The following is a 21838-nucleotide window of genomic DNA, read 5'->3' as shown; positions in this document are numbered from 1 at the left end:
CTCTGGAAAGATCACAGGTGTCCACGGACAAGGGAGAGAATGGAAAACGTGAGTGAGTCAAAGGTCCTCAGAGGTGAGAACGGTGCTTGATTTCTCCCTCCTCTGCCTCCCTAGCCGTGACTGTATGTTTAGTCAATTTACATTCTTTACAAAGTCTTAAAATTGTGTTTGAAATTCCACTTAGGAAACTTCAGCTCCTGGGGCCCAAGGCACATTCTTTTGAATAATGAGGATGATCCTAAAGCGATCTCCAAACCCTGTCTGGTGAACAGCAGGAGGGGTGAAACAGAAAAGCAAGGAGACGGTTCCCACCATGCCATGCCTTAGCTGCCTCTGCTGACGCTTCCGGGAGAAGCAAGTCCAGCACGCTGCTGGCAGAGCCGTTGCGGAGCAGTGGCCGTGTGGCCTCTCAACATACTTCCTCCGCACAATGTTTCGTGTATGTTTGCAATGTGGGTTGAAAACCTCCATCTTGTCACTTCTTAGTCACAGCACCAGGGCAAGGTAAATTTAGAAAACACTTTTCATGACATTGTTCTTTATCACATGCACAAGAAAAACAAGTATAAAAAATGTCATGTTTCTACAGATGCCCCACAGACATATGAAAGGATGCTCAGCATCACTGGCCATCAGAGAGATGCAAAGTAAAACCGCAGTGAGATGTCACCTCCCACCTGTCAGAATGGCTACTATTGATAAATCAACAAACAACAAGTGTTGGAGAGGATGGGGAGAGAAGGGAACCCTAGTGCCCTGTTGGTGGGAATGCAGACTGGTGCAGCCACTGTGGAAAGCAGAATGGAGTTACCTCAGAAAACTAAAAATAGAACTGCCTTTTGACCTAGTAATTCCACTGCTGGAAATATACCCTAAGAATCCCAAATCACCAATTCAAAAGAACTTATGCACCCTTATGTTCATAGCAGCGCTATTTACAATAGCCAAGTGCGGGGAACAGCCTAAGTGCCCATCAGTAAATGAGTAAATCAGGAAACTGGTACCTTTACACAATGGAATGCTAAGCAGCAGAAAGAAAGAACTCCTACCTTCTGTGACAGTACAGATGGAACTGGAGAGCATTATGCTAAGTGAAGTAAGCCAGGCAGGGAAAGACAAATACCACGTGACCTCACCTATAAGAGGAATCTAATGAACAAAATAAACTAATGAGTAAAATAGGACCAGAGGCTTGGAAACATGGAACAGACTGACAGCTGCCAGAGGGGAGGGGGAAGGGGATAATGGTGGAAAGAAGGGGGAGGGATCAGTCAAAGAACGTGTACGAGTGACCCACGGGCATGGACAACGGTGTGAGGACTGACGGTGGGAGAGGGGAGTGAGCTGGGCGGAGGAGGGCAAAGGGGGAAAAACTGCAACAACTGTAATAGAATAACAATAAAAAAGTAAAATAAAAGGTATTTTAGGCAAAAAAAGTCATGTCTCGGAGCTAAGATGAGCATTCTGTGATGACAAGGACCAGAGACACGCACAGCATGAGCTGGAGAAAGGGAATAAAAAGGGGTGGCAGTCCCGGATGCTGTATTCCACCACTCACCTGCTTTACAGAAATAGAGTTTCGTGCTTCCCACACAGGTATCTGAGCTGCGGTCCTATTCAGGCAAATACGCGATCCGTTATCTCAAGTGATACGCGCTTCCAAGGAGTTTATACTGAAGGACACATCTAAATCGTGTGTGATTAACATGTAGGCTTCTCAGGGGAGCTTTGGGGGTCAAAGATAGAATGTAGTCATTGTTCTAGAAACCCCTATACCATGTTTTAATATCTTTTGAAAATTGCAGATCCACTTTATCCAGGATTCCTCAGGTGCTGTCTACTCCAAATGAGCGGCAAGAGCGGCTGTCACCTGAGATGGCCGTGAGCGCTTGGAGTTGGATGACAAGCAGCACGAACATATCCATATTTAGGGTGCAACAAGGGTTCATTAATGACATCATGAGTATGGCATGAGCAATGCAACCATTAGTCAAAATTCTACTTAATTGGCCAAAAGATAAACAAGAGGGGTCACCAGCACCTGGCCAGGGTATATAAAGAGCCCAGAGAGGGAGGAAGGCATTCACACCTGAGAACACCCAGCTCCTCTCACCAGCCCACCCAGCCCAGACCCAGACGCCACCATGACCGGCTCCTGCTGCGGCTCCACCTGCTCCTCAGTCTGTGGGGGAGGCTGCTGCCAGCCCTGCTGCCAGCCCTGCTGCTGCCGTGACCCCTGCTGCTGCCGCCCCTGCAGCTGCCAGACCACAGTGTGCCGCCCTGTGACCTGTGTGCCCCACTGCACACGCCCCATCTGTGAGCCCTGCCGCCGCCCCATCTGCTGTGACCCCTGTGGGCTGCAGGAGGGCTGCTGCCGCCCCATCGCCTGCTGCCCCACGTCCTGCACGGCCGTGGTCTGCCGGCCCTGCTGCTGGGCCTCCACCTGCTGCCAGCCCATCTGTGTGCAGGCGCCCTGCTGCCGGCCCCCCTGCTGCCAGCCTGCCCCCTGCCGCAGCACCTGCAGGACCTCCCCCTGCTGCTGCTGCTGAGCAGTGACTCAGCTGCCTAGAGCAAGCAGTCGACCTTCTGAAAAAGTGATACTCTGATTTCTCTGCCCAAGGAATCTTCCCTGAGCCATGAAGACCCCTCAAGTCAGCCGGGGGTTGCATGGAAATCCAGACTCATCTATTAAGACTTGGGCTTTTCTCGAGTCTGTGTAAGAGTAGCAACTTCTTTCTTTCCATCTGACATTTTAGGTCTTCGTGGCATGTTTGTTTTCTAATAAACTCCTCATCTTTGGCCTAGCAAACGCAGCTTTGGTTTTACTTGTTCATTCTATTTTTTTTCTCATTAAATTTTAACATAACGGAATGGTGCTGATTGACTACCATCTGCAAATTGCACACGGTCTTGTATATGAAAGAAATTAAAGTTGACTTAAAAATGTTCCCCTCTTCAAGAAACTTCCAGGACAGTGAATCAAATTGACAATAACCCAACTAAACATTAGACTATCAAAAAAATGAAAGTACAATATGCTGTATGATATCAACAGAGAAGGCACTATTGATTGGGGAGCACAAGAAAGATGGAAGGGAGAAAGTAGCACATTAGAAGGGTCAAGATTTCAGGGTGCTGCGCTCAGGGAAGATGGTATTCTCAACAATGGCAACAGTCCGCACAAAGGTATAGACTGGCTGTTCAGAGGGCAGTGGGCTGGGGGCACTGGGCATATGTAGAATAATAGGGGAAGGTAAATTTGGAAAATTTGTGTGCTCTGAATATTAACCAAGGGAGTACACCCTGAAAAGCAATGAGCACTAAGGAGCTGTTGAAAGTCTTGAGGCGGGGGGATCGTGTGACAGGAGTGAGACACCGGGGGCATTCCTGTGGCTGCCGCTTATAAAAACAGAAGGCCGAAGCTAGATGTGTAAGGTCTCTACAGAAACCCACTGAAAGCTGCACTGAGATGATGGCCAGAGAATGAAGAAGACACAGAGAGTACGGAAGACCCAAACACCCTGAAGGAACATCAGTGAATACCAACGTGAGAAACAAGAAACAATTAGGAAGCAAACGTGACCTCCTGCAGTTTGTGTGGAAACGCCTCTGGTCAGTAAACACCGGAGAGAATTTTGACATATTTATGCTTATTTACTGGGTGTTTAAAACGACTCCTCCACAGTGTATTCCACCTTCCACTAATATTCATAGTCCACTAATATTCACATTCATTTTTTTCTTTTATTGTTGGTGGGTGCCAGGACCAATGGTCACTAGCTGCCCAGGTGCCAAAAGATTATGCTGCTGAAATCTCTTGACGTCGATTCCGCACGTAGAACAATCAAGCTGCCCTACCTGTGCCACTCATGACAGGAGCCCTTTCGAGCTGTCTTATTTTTGAAAGAGGAGACAAAGAATTTTACTAACACACACTGATCCTGGAAAGCAGCATGGTCTGAAATAAAATGAACCGATCTAGGAGTGAAGCATAGGAGTGTTATACCCAGCTCTTCTGCCTATGCGCTGGCTGTGCGAATGGAGCGAGTCACTAACCTCTCCAAAACGCAGGAATTCCTGGACTCAGTAGTATTCTAACATGCACGGATGCTTCGGGGAAATGAAAGTAGTTCATAGCATGACATCAATGTTCCCATTTAGAACCCTGAGATTGAACGAATCTATATTTGACTATTTTCCTTGCTTAACCCTCCCTATCAATACTACACTGACTTGTGCACTAGAGCAAGATATGAGATAGACAGATTAGATTTTGCTTTCTGCATAACCCTTTAGTGCCTCATCCATAATAGGATTTAATAAATGTGCTATTTATTTTAAAAAATGAAGTCAGTTTCTGTAGCTATAAAATTAAGTGGTTGGACAAGATGATTTCTTAAGGTTTTGATCTCCAACATGTAATGGCTCCACGTAAACATGTTCCAGCTTCACACCTACAGTCATGGTTACCCCGTAACATGGACGTCATTGCTGACACTGGCATGAGTCACGTGTTAATCCCATCCATGTTCTAACCAACACCTCTACCTCATAAAAGCGATGTGCTTCTATTCAGGGTCAGAAGGAAGGAATAAGGCTACCCCAAGTAGCAATAATATGTTCCTTGGGCCACAACTTTTTTTTTCATCCCCCACCCCGCCCCTTGTAACTATAAACGTCAAATGGAAAATCACAGTCTTTCTTTTAGCAACCACCAGAAATTGTTTCCATTTTTATTTTGCTAAAATTCATTTGAATCTCTTTGCACTCACACTTACTGAACAATATTTGATCACCCATCTGCCTTATAAGCACTGTGACCCAGAAAAAAATGTTTTCAAATTTCTGCTTTTTCTTTTATCGGGTCCCCCTTATAAATTAAACTGTTGTGCTGTTTGTTCTGATATCCTTGCATAAAACACAAGGTGTAGTTATGCAAAATGGTGTAAACTGAAATGAACCCCACCTTTGAGAAATAATAGTGTCCAGGTAATCTGTATAGAAGTGATTTTCGTGTTTCATAGAAATATAAATTATATTTAATTTTTTTTTGTTTTTTCCTAATTACTGAATATGAATTGTAGCCCATATTTTAAATTCATGATAAAAAAATATCCACAGTAAGCTGGAATGGAAGGGTTTTGTTCTATATAGCCTCCTGAGTGATGAATGTTTCCTCAAGGCTAAATAAATGTGTGAACTTCAGGAGAGAGAACACAGAAATTAGAGAGATCCAATTGGAGAGAAATATCTATAAATTTTTATGAATGTGTAGTTTATCAGGATTTTTATCTGAGTGATTATAGAGACCATAATCTTATTAATCTAGAAAACATAAAGAGGCCCTGGCTGGTATGGCTCAGTGGATTGAGCGCCGGCCTGCAAACTAAAGGGTCACTGGTTCGATTCCCAGTCAGGACACATGCTTGGGTTGCAAGCCAGGCCCCCAGGGGGTAGGGAGAGTACAAGAGGCAACCACACATTGATGTTTCTCTTTCTTTCTCCCCCTCTTCTCTCTAAAAATAAATAAATAAAATCTTAAGAAAAAATAAAAAAGACTATTTTAAAATATATATATATAAAGATAGCCTTACATGAAGGACATGGTTCATAATAACAGTAAATGGGCAATAACTTTTTCTGAAAACTCGAATTTCGGTGAACATGATGCCACAATACCATCATCTCATGAGTGAGAGGCAGTTTGTCAGGTGAAAAATTACAGCACTACTTGGAAACCAAACATCAACAACTCTGCCCAGGACTGCCGAGCACATTTGGTGAATACCAGCTGAGCAACAAAGAAAAAACAATTTGGACATACATTTAAAAGAACCCAGTATGTGAACAGTCAGAGGGCCCTGGAAAGCTTCTTTAAAGAGTAACAAGGTAAAAATTCTGACTGTCACAGACACAGAAACTGGCCAAAGCCTATAAACGGCCCCAGTGGGACAAGCATCCCTAACGCAGACACTCCCCTGAGCAGCCCCGCTCTCAGCCCAACCCCGGACACCATGGCCTGCTGCACCACCAGCTTCTGTGGGTTCCCCAGCTGCTCCAGCGGGACCTGTGGGACCTGTGGCTCCAGCTGCTGCCAGCCAACCTGCTGCCAGACCAGCTGCTGCCAGCCAACCTGCTGTGGGATGGGGTATGGGACCGGCTGTGGCATGGGCTGTGACCAGGGTAGTGGCTGTGGAGCTGTGAGCTGCCGCACCCGATGGTGCCGCCCTGACTGCCGCGTGGAGGACACCTGCCTGCCCCCCTGCTGCGTGACCAGCTGCACCCCCCCAACCTGCTGCCAGCTGCACCATGCCCAGGCCTCCTGCTGCCGCCCATCCTACTGTGGACAGTCCTGCTGCCGCCCTGCCTGCTGCTGCTACTGCTGTGAGCCTGCCGGCTGCCAGCCCACCTGTTGAAACCTTCTGATGGGAATCCTGAGAAAATGGCACATCCAAACTAACCGATGCGGAGTCCCAACAAACTCCTGAGCTCCCGTACCTGTAACCCAGCTTGCGACCTCTTATCACATGGCCACCTAATTTTGCTAGGATGTAAATTAATTTATAATAGAAGATCCAAAATATTTCATAGACCTGGATATCAACAGAAGTCCAACCATGTGAAAAAGAGTGCATAACATATACTGCTATAAATATCACCTGAGATATTTCAACAGCTCCTTGGGTTTGGGCTTGAATACAAATTTTCATTCTTCACTGATGGAGTCATGGTCGGAGAATTCTTTGGAACTTGTTACTGATTCTGGGGCACTGGGGTTTTTCAAGTCTCAATAAATGTGGCGGAGCACTATGGTTTTTCTTTATTGTAGCTTTAATAATGATCATTAAAATGTGGTTTTCCATTGTTTATTCATTAAATGGTCCAATATTCTGTGGCCAAAATACATGATGAAAGTAATACATCAGTATTTATAAACTATTTCTTTTTCGGGGGGAGGGAGGGTCCTCCCTCTCTTTGGGCCTCACTCCTCCTACCTGCGAAGAGGAACTGAGCCTGAAGGAGAGTGTTTTTTTCTTTTTTCCTTTTTTTTTATAAAGTACTTTTTTCTGTTTTGATACCTTTTTTAAAGATTTTATTTATTTATTTTTAGAGAGGGAAGGGAGGGAGAAAGAGAGAGAGAGAGAAACATCAATGTGTGGTTGCTGGGGGCCGTGGCCTGCAACCCAGGTATGTGTCCTGACTGGGAATCAAACATGCGACACTTTGGTTTGCAGCACGAGCTCAATCCACTGAGCTACACCAGCCAGGCCTAAACTATTTCTCAGGGTCCTCAACTGTGCAATTGATGGGTGAGGTGTTTCAGAAGGTCAGATTTACAAAAAGGAATTCTATGCCATTTAGCTTCTTGAAAGCATTGCCAACCCCATTTAATCATTCATGAATAATTCTGTATGCAGTTCTTTCAATCAGCAAGGGTATAAAAAGGGTAACATGTGATTGGAAGGACTATACACACAGGATTTTACAATAATACATAAGATGGAAAGGCATCCTGAGTTCTACGCCCTGCCCTCTAACTAACAATCCATGAATTCTTGAGTAATCCCTTCACCTGCCTGGGCATCTATTTCTAACCTCAAAAATGAGAGAATGGAGTTTTTGTACTTATAATGTCCCTTCTAGGCATAGGGTACTAAGTCACTTCCTAAACAGGGGACACACTGACAATTAGTCACTGCAGATGCCATAATCTTATTAATCTAGAAAACATAAAGAGGCCCTGGCTGGTATGGCAAAGAACAAATAGTCAATGGTCAAATATTGCTGAATATGTTACCGCCATTTTTTATATAAAACACATTAGAACATTAAAGAGGCCTGACGGGTGTGGCTCAGTTGGTCGAGTATCGTCCTGCAAAGCAAAAGGTTGCTAGTTCGATTCCTGGTCAGGGCACTTGCCTGGTTTGTGGTCCGGTCCCTGATTGGGGCACACACGAGAGGCAACTGATCATTCTGTCTCTCACACATCGATGTTTCTCTCCTTCTCTTTCATCCTCCCTTCCCCTCTCTCTGAAAAGAAATCTTTAAATAAAGAACATCAAAGGGAGTGAGATGTCCTGGAAAACGGAACCGCTATAACCATCACTCCCAAACTGATTTAACTGGGGTGTCTGCTACTCACTTATCACCCGCGGACACCTAGCGTTCCTCGAAACACACTTCACAAAACATTTCCAAAGGGAATTTCAAGCGCTGTTTTCACAAGACGTATACAATTCTCACGTATTGCAAAGTAGACAATAAATGTCCGCTACAGGGACGGGTTTCAATGGACATGATGTTGGCATACACTATCTCCATTTTTATCCAGTCTCCAGAGAGAGTTCTAGAATGAAGCAAGGATGAAACAGAAGACATATAATGGAGCTTCCACTATAACGAATAAAACCTTTGGGATCTTCAAATCACGGCGGTGAGCCACCAGCTGGGGGCAGAGGGAGTGCGAAGTGGTTACTTAAAGGCCATTTGGTGCGCCTCTGGGCGATGCACAGGGTTGAGACTGCAGAAAAGTGTGGTGGCGGGCACACTGCGAATGCCGCAGATGCCCCCCAATTGCATGCTTTAACTGGTAATTTGTGTTATGCAACTTTCACCTCTATTTCTTTGAAAGTCAAAGGGATGGGGTCTCCACCAGCACAACATCATGAGAATTAGAAAAAGGCACCACCTTTGGCTAAACGCAGCCCAAGGAACACAGTGCTTGTTGAGCCCACAGCTCTTTGTGTGAAGAGTGAGGCTCTCCGTCCTCGGAGTGGACAGAGCCCCCGCGGAAGCACACCCTACACACGCCCACATGGCACCTCTGAAACGCGGTCGACGCTCTGTTCCCTCCCCTCTTCCCCCGCACCCCCCCCCCCCACTCTCCTGTCTCCCATCAGCCTGGGGTGGCCCGGACGGGGTGCACCTTTTACTTAGAAGGGCTTCCGCTCAGAAGCACGGGGAAGAACTAGGCTGGCATTCAGGAGAGAAGAGAATGATCTTGGTATTTGGTGTAGCACCAAGAGGTGGGGGTATTCATTTGGTTGGTGTAGCAACCAGGTCTTATCTCTGAGGAATTTAAGTAAGGCAGATGTAGCTGATATAGAGAACTGACGAAATGGAGTTGAAGGAATCAGAAGATCACCCAAAACGTAAAACTAGAAAAATGGAACCCTGGCATGTTAAAGAAAGTAATTCCACATGTTAGCACCTATAAACAGACGGCAAACATCTGAGAGTAATAGAAAAACACATCCTCTGTCCTTACGGTACTGAAATGGCCTGGGCACCATAACTTAAATGAAATAATTAAAACCAAAAAGAGTGGGCACAGAAATTTTAAAAAGCTTTAAATGTAAAGGTCCTGGTCATTTTTTTTTCTGCAAAGGAGACCACCAATAGGAATATCCAGCATTTAAAAAGGAGAGAGAATCTATACAGGGGGAGATCACGAAGGATTCAACTTCTCACTCTCTTTGTGTGACCAATCAGGAAGAAATGGATTTAAGTGGTAGGACAGTAAGACATTTATTATTTTCTTTATTTATTTAGGGGAGGTAGAGGACCGTTCAGATTAGTCTCCATTCTGCGGCAGAGGGGTGGAATTGTCAAATTGTAAGTATTATACATGATATGATGGTTTACTGTTTTGTACCATGTTGACTGGGCTGAGGGATAAGCAGAGAGCAGCTAAAACACTGTTGCTGGCTGTGCCTGTGAGGCCGTCTTTATTGTAGAGGAGATTAGCGTTTGATCTGTAGACTGAGTAAAAAAGACGGACCACCCTCGCCGATGCAGCCAGGCATCAGTCAATCCAGTGGGGGCCTGAATAACCCAAAAAAGGCAAAAGAGGGGAGAATTTGCGTTCCTGTTCGAGCTGAGACATCCACCTTCTTCTGCCCGCGATTGGATTGGTGTCTGGTGGGACTTCTCGGCCTCTGTAATCTCATGAGCCAATCCCTCCTAATAAGCAAATGCATTTATTTATACTTACACTGAAATACATGCAGGGGTGGGCAAAAGTAGGTTTATGGTTACTCATATGGAAAAAGACACACAGGTTATGATTCTTGCAATAGCTTCATGGACTCAAAAGCAGCTCATTCACAGTTTCAAATGTACTTTTGCCCACCCTGTATTCTTATATCCTGTTGTTGTTGTTGTTTTTTATCCTGTTGATTCTGGTTCTCTGGAGAGACTACTAAAATATCTTATTCTTAATCATTCTCCAAGGGCAACTAAAGACCAGACACATGAAAACTGAGTTAAAATTTGCACTGAGGAAAATGCTGAAAATACCGGTAAAAAAGCACAGAAATGGGAATACGATACACAATGCTAGCATCTTCAGTGTCCCCATCGACCTGCATTTCAACTCCCCAACATCTCAACTTTGTGCAAGGAAACATAAATCATCTTAATATCAAGGATTCTGTTGAATTTAGAAATGAAATAGATAGCTCCTGAGATTGTTGTAACGACAAATCCACGCATTTCCAACCACCTAGGTGGAAAATTAGCTAATTAACCAGTGATCCAGATTTGCAAAAGGAGAAGAAAAAAAATCACAAAGGACCATACCTTTTAAATCACATTTAATGCGGGACTTGAAAGTATCTTAATGCTCACTTGGAAAGAGCTGTGATCTGAACTCAAAGCTTTCGTTTCTGGAGAAGCAGCACTAACCTTTGGTGCTCCGGTTCAAACCCTGCAGGTGGCATTTTAACTTCCATTTCCCTTGGATACTGTCCATACTCCACGGAGGCCAGGCCCCCTTACATGGCACCCAGACAAAACCTTCACCTTCACCCTGTCAGCTGCCTCATTCTGAACATTTACATTTCCCAGCTCACTAGTCTCTGACACCTACAGTAAATGGCACACCACCCATCTAACCCAAGACGGTGTGCCACATACTCTAGTTTTAATGTATGAAGAGTGTGACTTTTATTCAGTGAAGAACGTTTATTCTCATCACAAGAAAAAATGTAACTGCATGTGGTGATGGATCTTAATGAACTTGCTGTGGTGATCATCTCACAAATACACACACACACACACTCACACACATATCAAATCATTATGTTATACACCTGAAACTAATAAATGTTACATGTCAGTGGTGTCTCAATTTTAAGAAAAGAACATTTAAATCTTAATGTTAAATTATCTTAAAATCAAAGACTGGATGAAGTCACAAGTCAAGTAAGATGAACTCTTTCAGCAATCATGTTTTTCTTAAAGAATATTTATTACACATTAAAAAAATAAAGTCTCCAGAGAAATCTCTAATAAACAGCAATATTACTCACCCTGCACACTGTCTTTCTTCCCTGCACTCCCCAGCGGTCTATGAGGAGAGGGGCAGATTTCCACGTCTTGTGCTCACCCCCTGATTTTCCCAGAACACCTGCCTACGTGGAAAGGAGGGGACGGACTGCAGTGGTTTAAAGAATTGAGTCTGGCCTGGCTGGCGTAGCTCAGTGGAATGAGCGCGGGCTGCAAACCAAAGCATCGCAGGTTCGATTCCCAGTCAGGGCACATGCCTGGGTTGCAGGCCATGGGCCCCAGCAACCGCACATTGATGTTTCTCTCTCTCTCTCTCTTTCTTCCTCCCTTCCCTCTCTAAAAATAAATAAATAAAATCTTAAAAAAAAAAAAGAATTGAGTCTGAAGTCAGATGGCAAGGGTTCAAATTCCGGGTCCACCACTTGTTAAAGTGAGCTTGGGCGGAAGATTTAAATCGGTTGGGGGCTCAGTTTCCTCACGGGGAAGACGGAAGGGCGATGACACCGACCCCACAGGACCGCCGTGAAAACCAAACGAATCGACACAAGCAAAGTCCTCACTACTGTTTGGACACAAAATAAGTGCTTCAAACAAACTGCTTCCAGTAACGATTCATCCGCATTTCCCAGCTCCCAGGGAAAGAAAGCATCCCTGTCTGGCCGGCTGAATCCCGGCGCTGCTCCGGCGAAGTGAAGACAAGAAAGGGGGAGAAGGGGTGGCTGTCAGCACCGGAGGCCACATGGACGCGAATTAAACTGTCATGTGAGACCCCAGAGCTTAGGGTCAACGCTGAGTAATATTGACACTCCTTAAAGATGAGGCATCGTCAATTATTCTTCGGGCAATGAGCAAATTGTAACAAATACGGGAAATTAGGGGTTATGTAGTCATAGAGCGCTAATGACTACTTGGCGGTGGTAAAGGATCCTAATGGAACACCAAATAAAATCAACTTTTAAAAGGCTTTCAGAAGGGTGAACAAATAACTCGGAAACAGGGCAATTATTCTTCAGAAACAACTTGTCCAAACACAAACAAGGAAGAGACGGTGGGAATGACGTAAATAATAGCTGGCCAAGGCTTATAAAAGGCCAAACGTGGAAGTTATCGCCAAAACTAAAAAATTTCTCCAAGCAACCCCACTCTCAGCCCAGCCCCGACACCATGGCCTGCTGCAACACCAGCTTCTGTGGATTCCCTAGCTGCTCCGGCGGGACCTGTGGCTCCGGCTGCTGCCAGACCAGCTGCTGCCAGCCCAGCTGCTGCCAGCCAACCTGCTGCCAGACCAGCTGCTGCCAGCCAGCCTGCTGTGGGACCGGCTGTGGGACCGGCTGTGGCACTGGCTGTGGCACCGGCTGTGGCCAGGGTAGTGGCTGTGGAGCTGTGAGCTGCCGCACCAGGTGGTGCCGCCCTGACTGCCGCGTGGAGGACACCTGCCTGCCCCCCTGCTGCGTGACCAGCTGCACCCCCCCAACCTGCTGCCAGCTGCACCATGCCCAGGCCTCCTGCTGCCGCCCGTCCTACTGTGGACAGTCCTGCTGCCGCCCCGCCTGCTGCTGCTACTGCTGTGAGCCCACCGGCTGCCAGCTCACCTGTTGTGAGCCCACCTGCTAAAAAGCCAAGTTGCTGATTTTCAACCTGAAGTTTCATCTTCCAACTCAATCCATGAACTGATTACACGTTCAGCCACTCCTGGGCCGCTAACAAGTTCTCGAACTTTTATTTGGCTTTTTTGTGGAGGTTACCAGATATGAGACTCACAGGCCTCTCTTCCTCACAAAGCTTCATCTCCCCACAGAGGCTGCAAAACACAAGTTGGACTCAAGAAACAGGAAAACCAATTTGTGCTGGGATTGACCTTCAGCAACTGTTTGATCCCACGCTCCAGGATACCGTGCCGCCGAGGATGTGGAAGGACCATCCACACTTCTCAGACACACTCACCTCCTGCACGCCGCCATCCTGCAGCCTGTACTTCCCCTGAGAGGAGAGCACTACACCAAGGCCTAATAAATTATATTTGTTTGGTGCAGCAAACACATCTTTTTTTCTTCATTGGGTGTGCTTGTGGTGTAGATTTCATAGAAAGTCATACAAAAGATTTTAATCTGGTCTTACTATATGTACTACACTGCTCTTCTTGTACAACGTTAGGAAATTCGATCAGGTCCAATAGGAGTGATTCCCCATAAAAAGACGCAGCAAGTGCAGTTCTAGGGCCTCAGAAATGGCACAGGATACGGTCGTATCCTGACCTCACACAGTGCTGTCACGACCAGAGAGCTACAGAAGTCAGGACCTCTGGATCCAGCACCAGAATGGATTATTTTTTCATGGTCGTTAGAGGAATGCCCTTTTGGGCAACCCTCAAACAATGGTAACATATGCTAATGTATCACACTTTTCCATGTACATGTGGTCTTGTTATCATAGGTAGTTAGCTAATTATTAGTAAGAGGGGAGAAGAAATTGGACAATGTGCTTAATAAAGTGGGGAGCATGAATCTGCTTGTTTCACAATCCACGGAATTATAACATTTCTCCGACAAGGGGATTAACACTTCCTGCTTTCTGCCTCCAGTACCAGACTGTTGTGGGGGCCCAGGGGGAGGTGTTTCACTATGGAGGCCTGTCAGTCTAACTAGAAGGTAGACCTATCAGCCCTGGCTGGCATAGCTCAGTGGACTGAGCGCGGGCTGCGAACCAAAGCATCACAGGTTCAATTCCCAGTCAGGGCACATGCCTGGGTTGCAGGCCACGGCCCCCAGCAACCGCACATTGATGTTTCTCTCCCTCTCTCTCTCTCTCTCTCTTTCTCCCTCCCTTTCCTCTCTAAAAATAAATAAATAAAATCTTAAAAAAGAAAAAAGAAGGTGGACCTATCAAAATCCCATGAAAATTTGGGAAATTTCATTGGTCATTTTGAAAAAGCATCTGGCCTTTCCCAAACTAAAACTAATATAATCCCAGGGATACAAAGAACCTCTCCCTCCCACCCCACCACCCGGTACTGCACTCGCCACACGCACTTGTGCGATCTCTCTTCCAAGGGGGCACACAACCATGTAGGTCTAGCAGCTACCGGGGCCCACCGTAGACTGCGTGGGCTCCAAAAAAATAAGCTTGAATATGGCCCAGGGTCTATGAACATTGACTCTATTTCTGGCCCTGATTTTCCATGGCAGGGAGAACAGCAATGCGACGTTGGAAGCGCAGGGGCAGCCTTCCACATGAATAAACCGTTTTGCCACACCACAGTCTCCTGTGCGTGAGTCCTTGGGAAGCTTTCCTCACGGTCCCGTGGAAGAGCCTGGCTTCCACCAGCAATAGTCTGGCCAAGGAAAGCAAGAGAGCGAGAAGTTGGGAAAGCCTCTTGGAGGAAATATGTTTTTAACTAGATGGAGATTTTTTTTAAAGATTTTATTTATTTATTTTTAGAGAGGGAAGGGAGGGAGATAGAGAGAGAGAGAAACATCAATGTGCGGTTGCTGGGGGTCATGGCCTGCAACCCAGGCATGTGCCCTGACTGGGAATTGAACCTGCGACACTTTGGTTCACAACCCACGTTCAGTCCACTGAGCTACGCCAGCCAGGGCCCAAGATGGAGATTTTTAATCCCAAATCTTTCCCCCTAGTTTCTAAACTGAAAGTGAGAATAACAAAGATTTTGCTCTATTTTTAGGATCAACATATGTACTTTGGCTTAAAATGTATATAGAAATACACATGTTTATTATACATATACATGCATTTATATGTAATACACTTATGCAATGAATTTATACACATTTAAATATAAGCATTACAGAATACTTCATAAAGTTGGGTAATCTGGGGGGAAAGGATCAGGATTAATTCATTGTTCCTTGGGATTAGAACTGGAGAAACAGAAGGTATTCTTTTTTTATTAAGAATATATAAAAGACTTAAATGTAAGCTGCAAAACCATGACCATCCTAGAACAAAACATAGGCAATAAAATCTAAGAGATCTCTCATAGCAATATTTTTGCTGACATATCTCCTAGGGCAAGGGAAACAAATAAAAAATAAACAAATGGAACTACATCAAACTAAAAAGCTTCTGCACAACAAAAGAAACCATCAACAAAATGAAAAGGTAGCCAATGCATGACAGAGCATATTTGCCAATTATACATCTGATTTGGGGGTAATTTCCAAAGTACATAAATAACTTATACAATTCAACACCAGAAAGACAAACAATCCAATTTAAAAAAGGGCAAGGGACCTGAATGGACACTTTTGGAAAAGGACATACAGATGGCCCACTGACATATTTAAAAAAATGTTCAACATCACTAATCATCAGAGAGGTGCAAATTAAAACGACAATGAGATATCATCTCACACCTGCCAGAATGGCCATCATAAACAAATCAACAAACAACAAGTGGTGGTGTGAATGTAGAGAAAAGGGAGTACCCGTGCACTCTTGGTGGAACACCAATTTGAAAGAATACATGCACCCCTATATTCACTGCAGCGTTATTTACAACAGCCCAGATCTGGAAACGGCCCCAGCGCCCATCAGTAGATGAGTGGATAAATAAAAGCCGTGGTACATTTACACAATGGAATACAACGTGGCCATATAAAAGGAGGAAATCTTACCTTTTGCAACAGCATGGATGGACTGGAGATTATTATGCTAAGTGAAATAAGTCAGCCAGAGAAAAACAAATACTATATGATCTCACTTATTTGTAGAATAAGGAACAAAATAAACTGACCAACAAAAGAGAAACAGAAGCATAGATGCATGGAACAGACTGACAGCTGTCAGAGGGCAGGGTGGAGTGGGGGTTGGATGAAAAAAGGAGAAGGGATTAGCCAAAGATCACATATGCACAACCCATGGACACAGACAACAGTGTGGTGACGGCCAGAGGGAAGGGGGACAGGGGCTGGAATAAGGTGAGCAAAGGGGAAGGCAGGGGGGAATGGGGACATCTGTCATAGTGTCAACAATAAAGATAAAATTAAAAAAGAGTATTACTTTGGTTAAAATTACAGTGCTTTATTCGCTCAAAGTTTAATAAAAATCAAGTAATTAGAGAGCATGAATAAAGGTTAACATGTAAGCAAAGAATCAATTTCTCTGACATAGCACCAAGAAAGCTATCTAATCCAGAAAATACCCCTTGAACAACAGAACGGAAATGAAGACACATTTGACCCCTTGCCCCTTTGATTCTAACTACTGACCACTTTCAGGTATCACTACCTAACAGCTGCTACTGAGAAAAACAAAAAACAGACAGGAGACTTTGGTGAAATTTGACTGTTTAACATTACCATACACTACTGATCATTCATTCCCTCTTGAATTCAACAAGCACAGACTGAGCATCTACATTCAAGATGGTGCAGAAGGTACCTTGTAGGAAACTATGGTGAACCAGACATGGGCAGATCATGCCCTTAGGGAATGGGCAGAGCTGGTAGAGCAATTACACAACTTTATCCCTGGAGGTGTCTGAGAGATCATCTCATTTTACGGATGAATAAACCAGTGTTCAGAGGGAGTAAGTGACTTTTCTGAGGTTCAGCCACTTAATGGTAGAACCAGTTTGAGAAGCCTATTTACTGCAATTAACTTAATTCTTAATTGAAGAGCTCAGTCCCCTATATCATGTGACCACCTCTAGTCACTTAACTCTGGGCCTGTTTACCATAGAAATAGACACTTGAAGCCTACATGATGATATTAACCAATGTCACTCCAGTAACTTAAATAAAAATAAACAAAGTCACCTTCAGTTTAAAATTCTTTGATTTTTTAAAATTCAAAAGCACAAACTAAAAACAATTGAAGACTTCTCAGTAGAGGATTACTGAATAAAATGTGGTATGATCATACTCTGGAATATTGCCTAGCCATTTAAAAGAATAAGTAATAATATGTACAGAATAAGCCAACAAATTGAATAACCTAGATGAAATGGATAATTCCTATGAAAACTGAATCATAAAGAAATAGGAGTCTGAACAGATCTATAACTCATAAGGAGATGGAATCCATAATAAACCTCCGAGAGAGAAAATGCCAGTATCAGAGGCTTCATTGGTGAATTCTACCAAAAACTAAAAGAAAAACTAAGATCAATCCTCCTTAAACTCTTCTAAAAAATGAAAGGCGGGGGGACCACTTCCAAACTCATCCTATGATGCCAGCATTACCCTGATACCAAAGTCAGGTAGACCACACAAGAAAAGAAAACTACAGACCAGTATTCCTAATTAATACTGATGTGATGTTCTTTGACAAAACACTAACAGAATTCAAAAGCACATTAAAAGGATATACACCATGACCAAGTAAGATTTTCAACATAAGGAAATCAATCAATCAATGTGTACATCACATAGCAGAATGAAGGAGGGGGGCGGACACATGCGTCTCTCAAGAGATACAGAGAAGACACCTGATGCCATTCAACAGCCTTTCATGATTAAAAAATTTAAAAAACTAGGGTTAGAAGGAAACTACCTCAGCATAATAAACGCCATAAATGGAAACCCCACACTAACATCACATTCAACAATGAAAGGCTAAAAGCTTTTTCTCTACGATCAGGAACAGAAGAAGGATGCCCACTCTCCCCTATGCTATTTTTCATAGTATTGGAAGTCCTATCTAGAGCAAGTAGGCAAGAAAAAGAAATAAAAGGCCTCTAAATCAGAAAGAATGAAGTAAAATTGTCTCTATCTGCAGATAGTATAATATTATAAATAGAAAACCTGGAAAACATCACCTCCCCCACCAAAAAAATGTAAGAACTAATCAACGTATTCAGTAAAGTTTCAGGATACAAAATCAATTTACAAAATCAGTTGCATTTCTACACATTGTCAACAATCTATCAGAAAGAAAAATGAAGAAAATAATGTCATTTACTATGGCATCAAAGGAATAAAATGCTTAGGAATAAATTTAACCAAGGAAGTGAAGAATTTATACACTGAAAACTATAAGACATTGATTAAATAAATTAAAGAAAACAGAAATAAATGAAAAGGCATTCCATGACCATAGATTAAGAGAATGAATATTGTTAAAATATCCATACTACCTAAAGCAATCTAAAGATTTAATACAATTCCTGTCTAAATTCCAATGGTGTTTTTCACAGAAATAGAAAAAAAATAAGCCTAAAATTTGTATGGAGCCACAAAGGATCCCAAATAGCTAAAGCAATCTTCAGAAGGAAAAACAAAGCTGGAGGCATCACACTTCCTGATTTCAACTATGTTACAGAGCTATAGTAATCAAAATAGTACGGTACTGACATAAAGGCAAACATGTAGACAAATAGAATAGAACAGAGAGCCCAGAGATAAACCCTCACATATATGGTCAAATGATTTTCAACAGGGTGTCTAGACCATTCAAGGGGAAAGGACAGACTTTTCAACAAATGGTACTGGAAAAAAAAATGGATATGCACACGCAAAAAAAAAAAGTCGACCCTATCTTAGACATATAAAATTAAATCAAAATGGATCAAAGACCTAAATATAAGACCTAAAACTCACAGAAGAGAACATAGGGGAAAAGCTTCACGACGGTAGAATTGGCAGTGATTTACTGAATATTACACCAAAAGCATAGGCAACAAAGTAAAAAATAAATTGAACTACATCAAAATTAAAACTTTTGTGCATCCAAGGACACAATTAACCAAATGGAAAGGAACCTATAAAATGGGAAAAAATATCTGTAAATCACATATCTGATAAGGGGTCAATATCCAAAATATAAAGAGAACTCTTAAATCGACAAGAACAACAAAACAAAAGTTGGGCAAATGACATGAATGGACATTTCTCCAAGAAGATATACAAATGACCAACAAGCACATGAAAAGATGCTCAATATCACTAATAATTGGGAAAATTCAAATCCAAACCATAATGACACACCACCACACACCCACGGCTGCTCTCAGAAAACCCAACAAGTGCTGGCAAGAATGTGGAGAAATTGGAACTCGTGTGCACTGTTGGTGGGAATGTGAAATAGTGCAGTCTTTATGAAAAAGCCATTACTCAAAAAATTAAAAATAGAATTACCATATAAAGTAGCAATTCCATTTCTAGGTATATACCCCGAAAGAATTGAAAGCACAGTGTTGAAGAGAGATTTGCACACCCATGTTTGTGGTAGCTGTTGGAGGAGGTAATCAAGAGAACATGACTGAGCCCTGGCTGGCATAGCTCAGTGGATTGAGCGCGGGCTGACAACCAAAGCATCGCAGGTTCGATTCCCAGTCAGGGCACATGCCTGGGTTGCAGGCCACAGCCCCCAGCAACCGCACATTGATGTTTCTCTCTCTCTCTCTTTCTCCCTCCCTTCCCTCTCTAAAAATAAATAAATAAATAAATGTTTTTTTAAAAAAGAGAGAACATGACTGTAGGGGACCGGTTCGTTTCAGTCCGGCAAACGTGACTCAGCTCTGCGTGGAAAACCTGCAGAAGCGAGGTGGTGGGCAGGAGCCAGACCTTCAAACTGAGTTTTCCCATGGGAATCAGGCCTAGAAAACACATACTGTGTTGTTATGGCTTGCTCTTGCTAAAACTCCATCACCCTGGTCTAAAACAGCAAATGTGTATCATCTATCTTCAAGCTAATTCCCAAAGCCTGTGTGAATCCACCCAAGGACAGAGCTAATCAGCTCGCTGCCATTCCCCTCTGCATGTTATTTTCATTTCCTTGATTGTGCCTAAAATGTAGACAACAATGTTCTATGCAATATATGATAAATCTTTCTCTGATGCAAGCCCCAAGAAAAACAATAAAAGCCTGTCTAGGCAAGGGTCGGGTGCTCTCCTTTTGAGAGAGTGGCCGAGACACTCATAGACACTCTCCCCTTGAGAGAGTAGCTGTGCCGTCCCCTTTTCCTCCACAGGATTGCTGTTGCCTGTGCATTTATTTTCTCTCTCAGCCACAACAGGCGGACTCTGCTGGCCGGAGTCCGCCACACATGACCACTGGTTGCCTCGAGAGCTGGACCCAGGCATTCCGAGGATCCTCCCTCCCTCCCCTGCATTTGAAATGTGCTCTCCGCCTACCCTTCCCACAACGGGAGCTGCTCTCAAGGACACAGCCTTGAGAGAACTATGAGTTGCCGAGACTGCTTGGATGGTATATGGGACTAAATCCAGGTAAAGCCTCCATCTAGACTTTTAAGATTTGGCAGGCGGTTGAAGTCATCTGTTTGTCTTGCTGTCACCCAAGACAAGCCTTATAAGTAAGTTCTCATGCTTTTTAAACCTACCACCTACCAATATGGAGTGGTCTGCCTCTTTCTTTGGTCTCTCCTTGCCTTTCGTGTATGGGGGCCAGTTTGCAAAGCAAGAGCAGCATTAATCACATAGCCGAAAGGTGGAAGCAACCCAACTGTCCACTGATGGGTGGATGGATAAACAGATGGTAGTGTACACACACCATGGAATATTATTAAGCCTTAAAAAGGTAGGAAATTCGGACATATTCTACAACAGGGATGAGTCTGGAGAATATTATGCTAAGTGAAATAAGCCAGTCACATAAAAACCCCCCACAAATACTGTATGATTCTACTTGTATGAGGTACCAAGAGTGATCAAATTCATCAAGATGCAAATTAGAATGGTGGTTGCCAAGGGTTTGGGGCAGGGAGGGGAGAATGGGAAAGTTATTTAATGGACATAGAGTTTCTGTTTTGCAAGATAAAAAGAATTGACAATGTGAATTTACTTAACATTAGTGAGTTGTACACTTAAAAATGGTTATGATGGTAAGCTTCATTATATGTATTTTACTACAATTAAATTGTTTAAAAATAAATATATGTAGGAGACCCCAATTTTACTGCATTAGAAGCTATATGCATATATATGCCGGCTCATGTTTGCAAAAACAGGAAGAAAGGTATTGAACAATAGGTAGCAAACTTCATTTTTGTTTTTCATTTTTATTGTTGTTCTAGTACAGTTTTCTGCCTTTTCTCCCCAGCCTTCCCCACCACCCCAGCCCTCCCCACCTCCCCCCCCGTTTCCACCCCCCCTTGTTATTGTCCATGTGTCCTTCATAGTTGTTCCTGCAAACCCTTCTTAACACTGATTACCTTCTGGAATACTAGTTTTGGAAGGGATGTGTGTGTTTGGGGGAAAGGAGGGGAAAATATTAAGTCTTCTATGTATATCTTCAGACTGTTTGACTTGTTAAAATGTGCATTCATTACTAGCATATATATATTTTAATTTAGTAGAGTCAGAAAGCAACCCACAGGAGAAAATCAGTCATTAAGGGTCTCAGTTGGGAATTGGTTCGTTGGTGATTAAAGACAGAAACACCCTTGAGGACTGTGAGCATGCTGTAACTCGCGCACTCTGATCACAGAAGCGCATGCTCCTTCTCCCCACTGACGCTTCAGGTGAGCGCTCACGTTTTGATGACACTCACGTTAGTTACTCCAAGTCCAGACAACTGGTTTATGAAATCATGACCCTTATTTGAGTGACCACCGACGGAGGAAATGTTC

General features: G+C 43.6%; 3 protein-coding genes and 1 non-coding gene across 4 annotated transcripts; 3 read left to right on the top strand and 1 right to left on the bottom strand.

The window, feature by feature from the left end:
* Positions 1-2144: 2144 nt before the first annotated feature.
* LOC123817434 (keratin-associated protein 2-3-like) lies at positions 2145-2549 on the top strand. The gene has a single exon (XM_045837127.1). The coding sequence runs from the start codon at positions 2145-2147 to the stop codon at positions 2547-2549; it is 405 nt and encodes a 134-aa protein (XP_045693083.1).
* A 1204-nt stretch (positions 2550-3753) lies between these two features.
* LOC123817799 lies at positions 3754-3887 on the bottom strand. Its single transcript, XR_006785513.1, has one exon. It is a non-coding gene; the product is annotated as a U11 spliceosomal RNA (small nuclear RNA).
* Positions 3888-6014: 2127 nt separating this feature from the next.
* Positions 6015-6416, top strand: LOC123817436 (keratin-associated protein 9-3-like). The gene has a single exon (XM_045837129.1). It carries the CDS (start codon positions 6015-6017, stop codon positions 6414-6416), a length of 402 nt encoding a protein of 133 aa, XP_045693085.1.
* Positions 6417-12453: 6037 nt separating this feature from the next.
* LOC123817584 (keratin-associated protein 9-3-like) lies at positions 12454-12903 on the top strand. Its single transcript, XM_045837334.1, has one exon. The coding sequence runs from the start codon at positions 12454-12456 to the stop codon at positions 12901-12903; it is 450 nt and encodes a 149-aa protein (XP_045693290.1).
* The last annotated feature ends 8935 nt before the right edge of the window (positions 12904-21838 follow it).

The sequence above is a fragment of the Phyllostomus hastatus genome, unplaced genomic scaffold (assembly GCF_019186645.2).
Source record: "Phyllostomus hastatus isolate PE091 unplaced genomic scaffold, TTU_PhHast_1.1 phas_contig_210, whole genome shotgun sequence".
Lineage (NCBI taxonomy): Eukaryota > Metazoa > Chordata > Mammalia > Chiroptera > Phyllostomidae > Phyllostomus > Phyllostomus hastatus.
Note: the sequence above shows the minus strand (reverse complement) of the source record. Positions and strands in the feature narration are given on the sequence as shown.

Coding starts and splice junctions, on each gene's coding strand:
- LOC123817436 (XM_045837129.1), top strand. CDS start 6,015: ATGGCCTGCTGCACCACCAGCTTCTGTGGGTTCCCCAGCTGCTCCAGC.
- LOC123817434 (XM_045837127.1), top strand. CDS start 2,145: ATGACCGGCTCCTGCTGCGGCTCCACCTGCTCCTCAGTCTGTGGGGGA.
- LOC123817584 (XM_045837334.1), top strand. CDS start 12,454: ATGGCCTGCTGCAACACCAGCTTCTGTGGATTCCCTAGCTGCTCCGGC.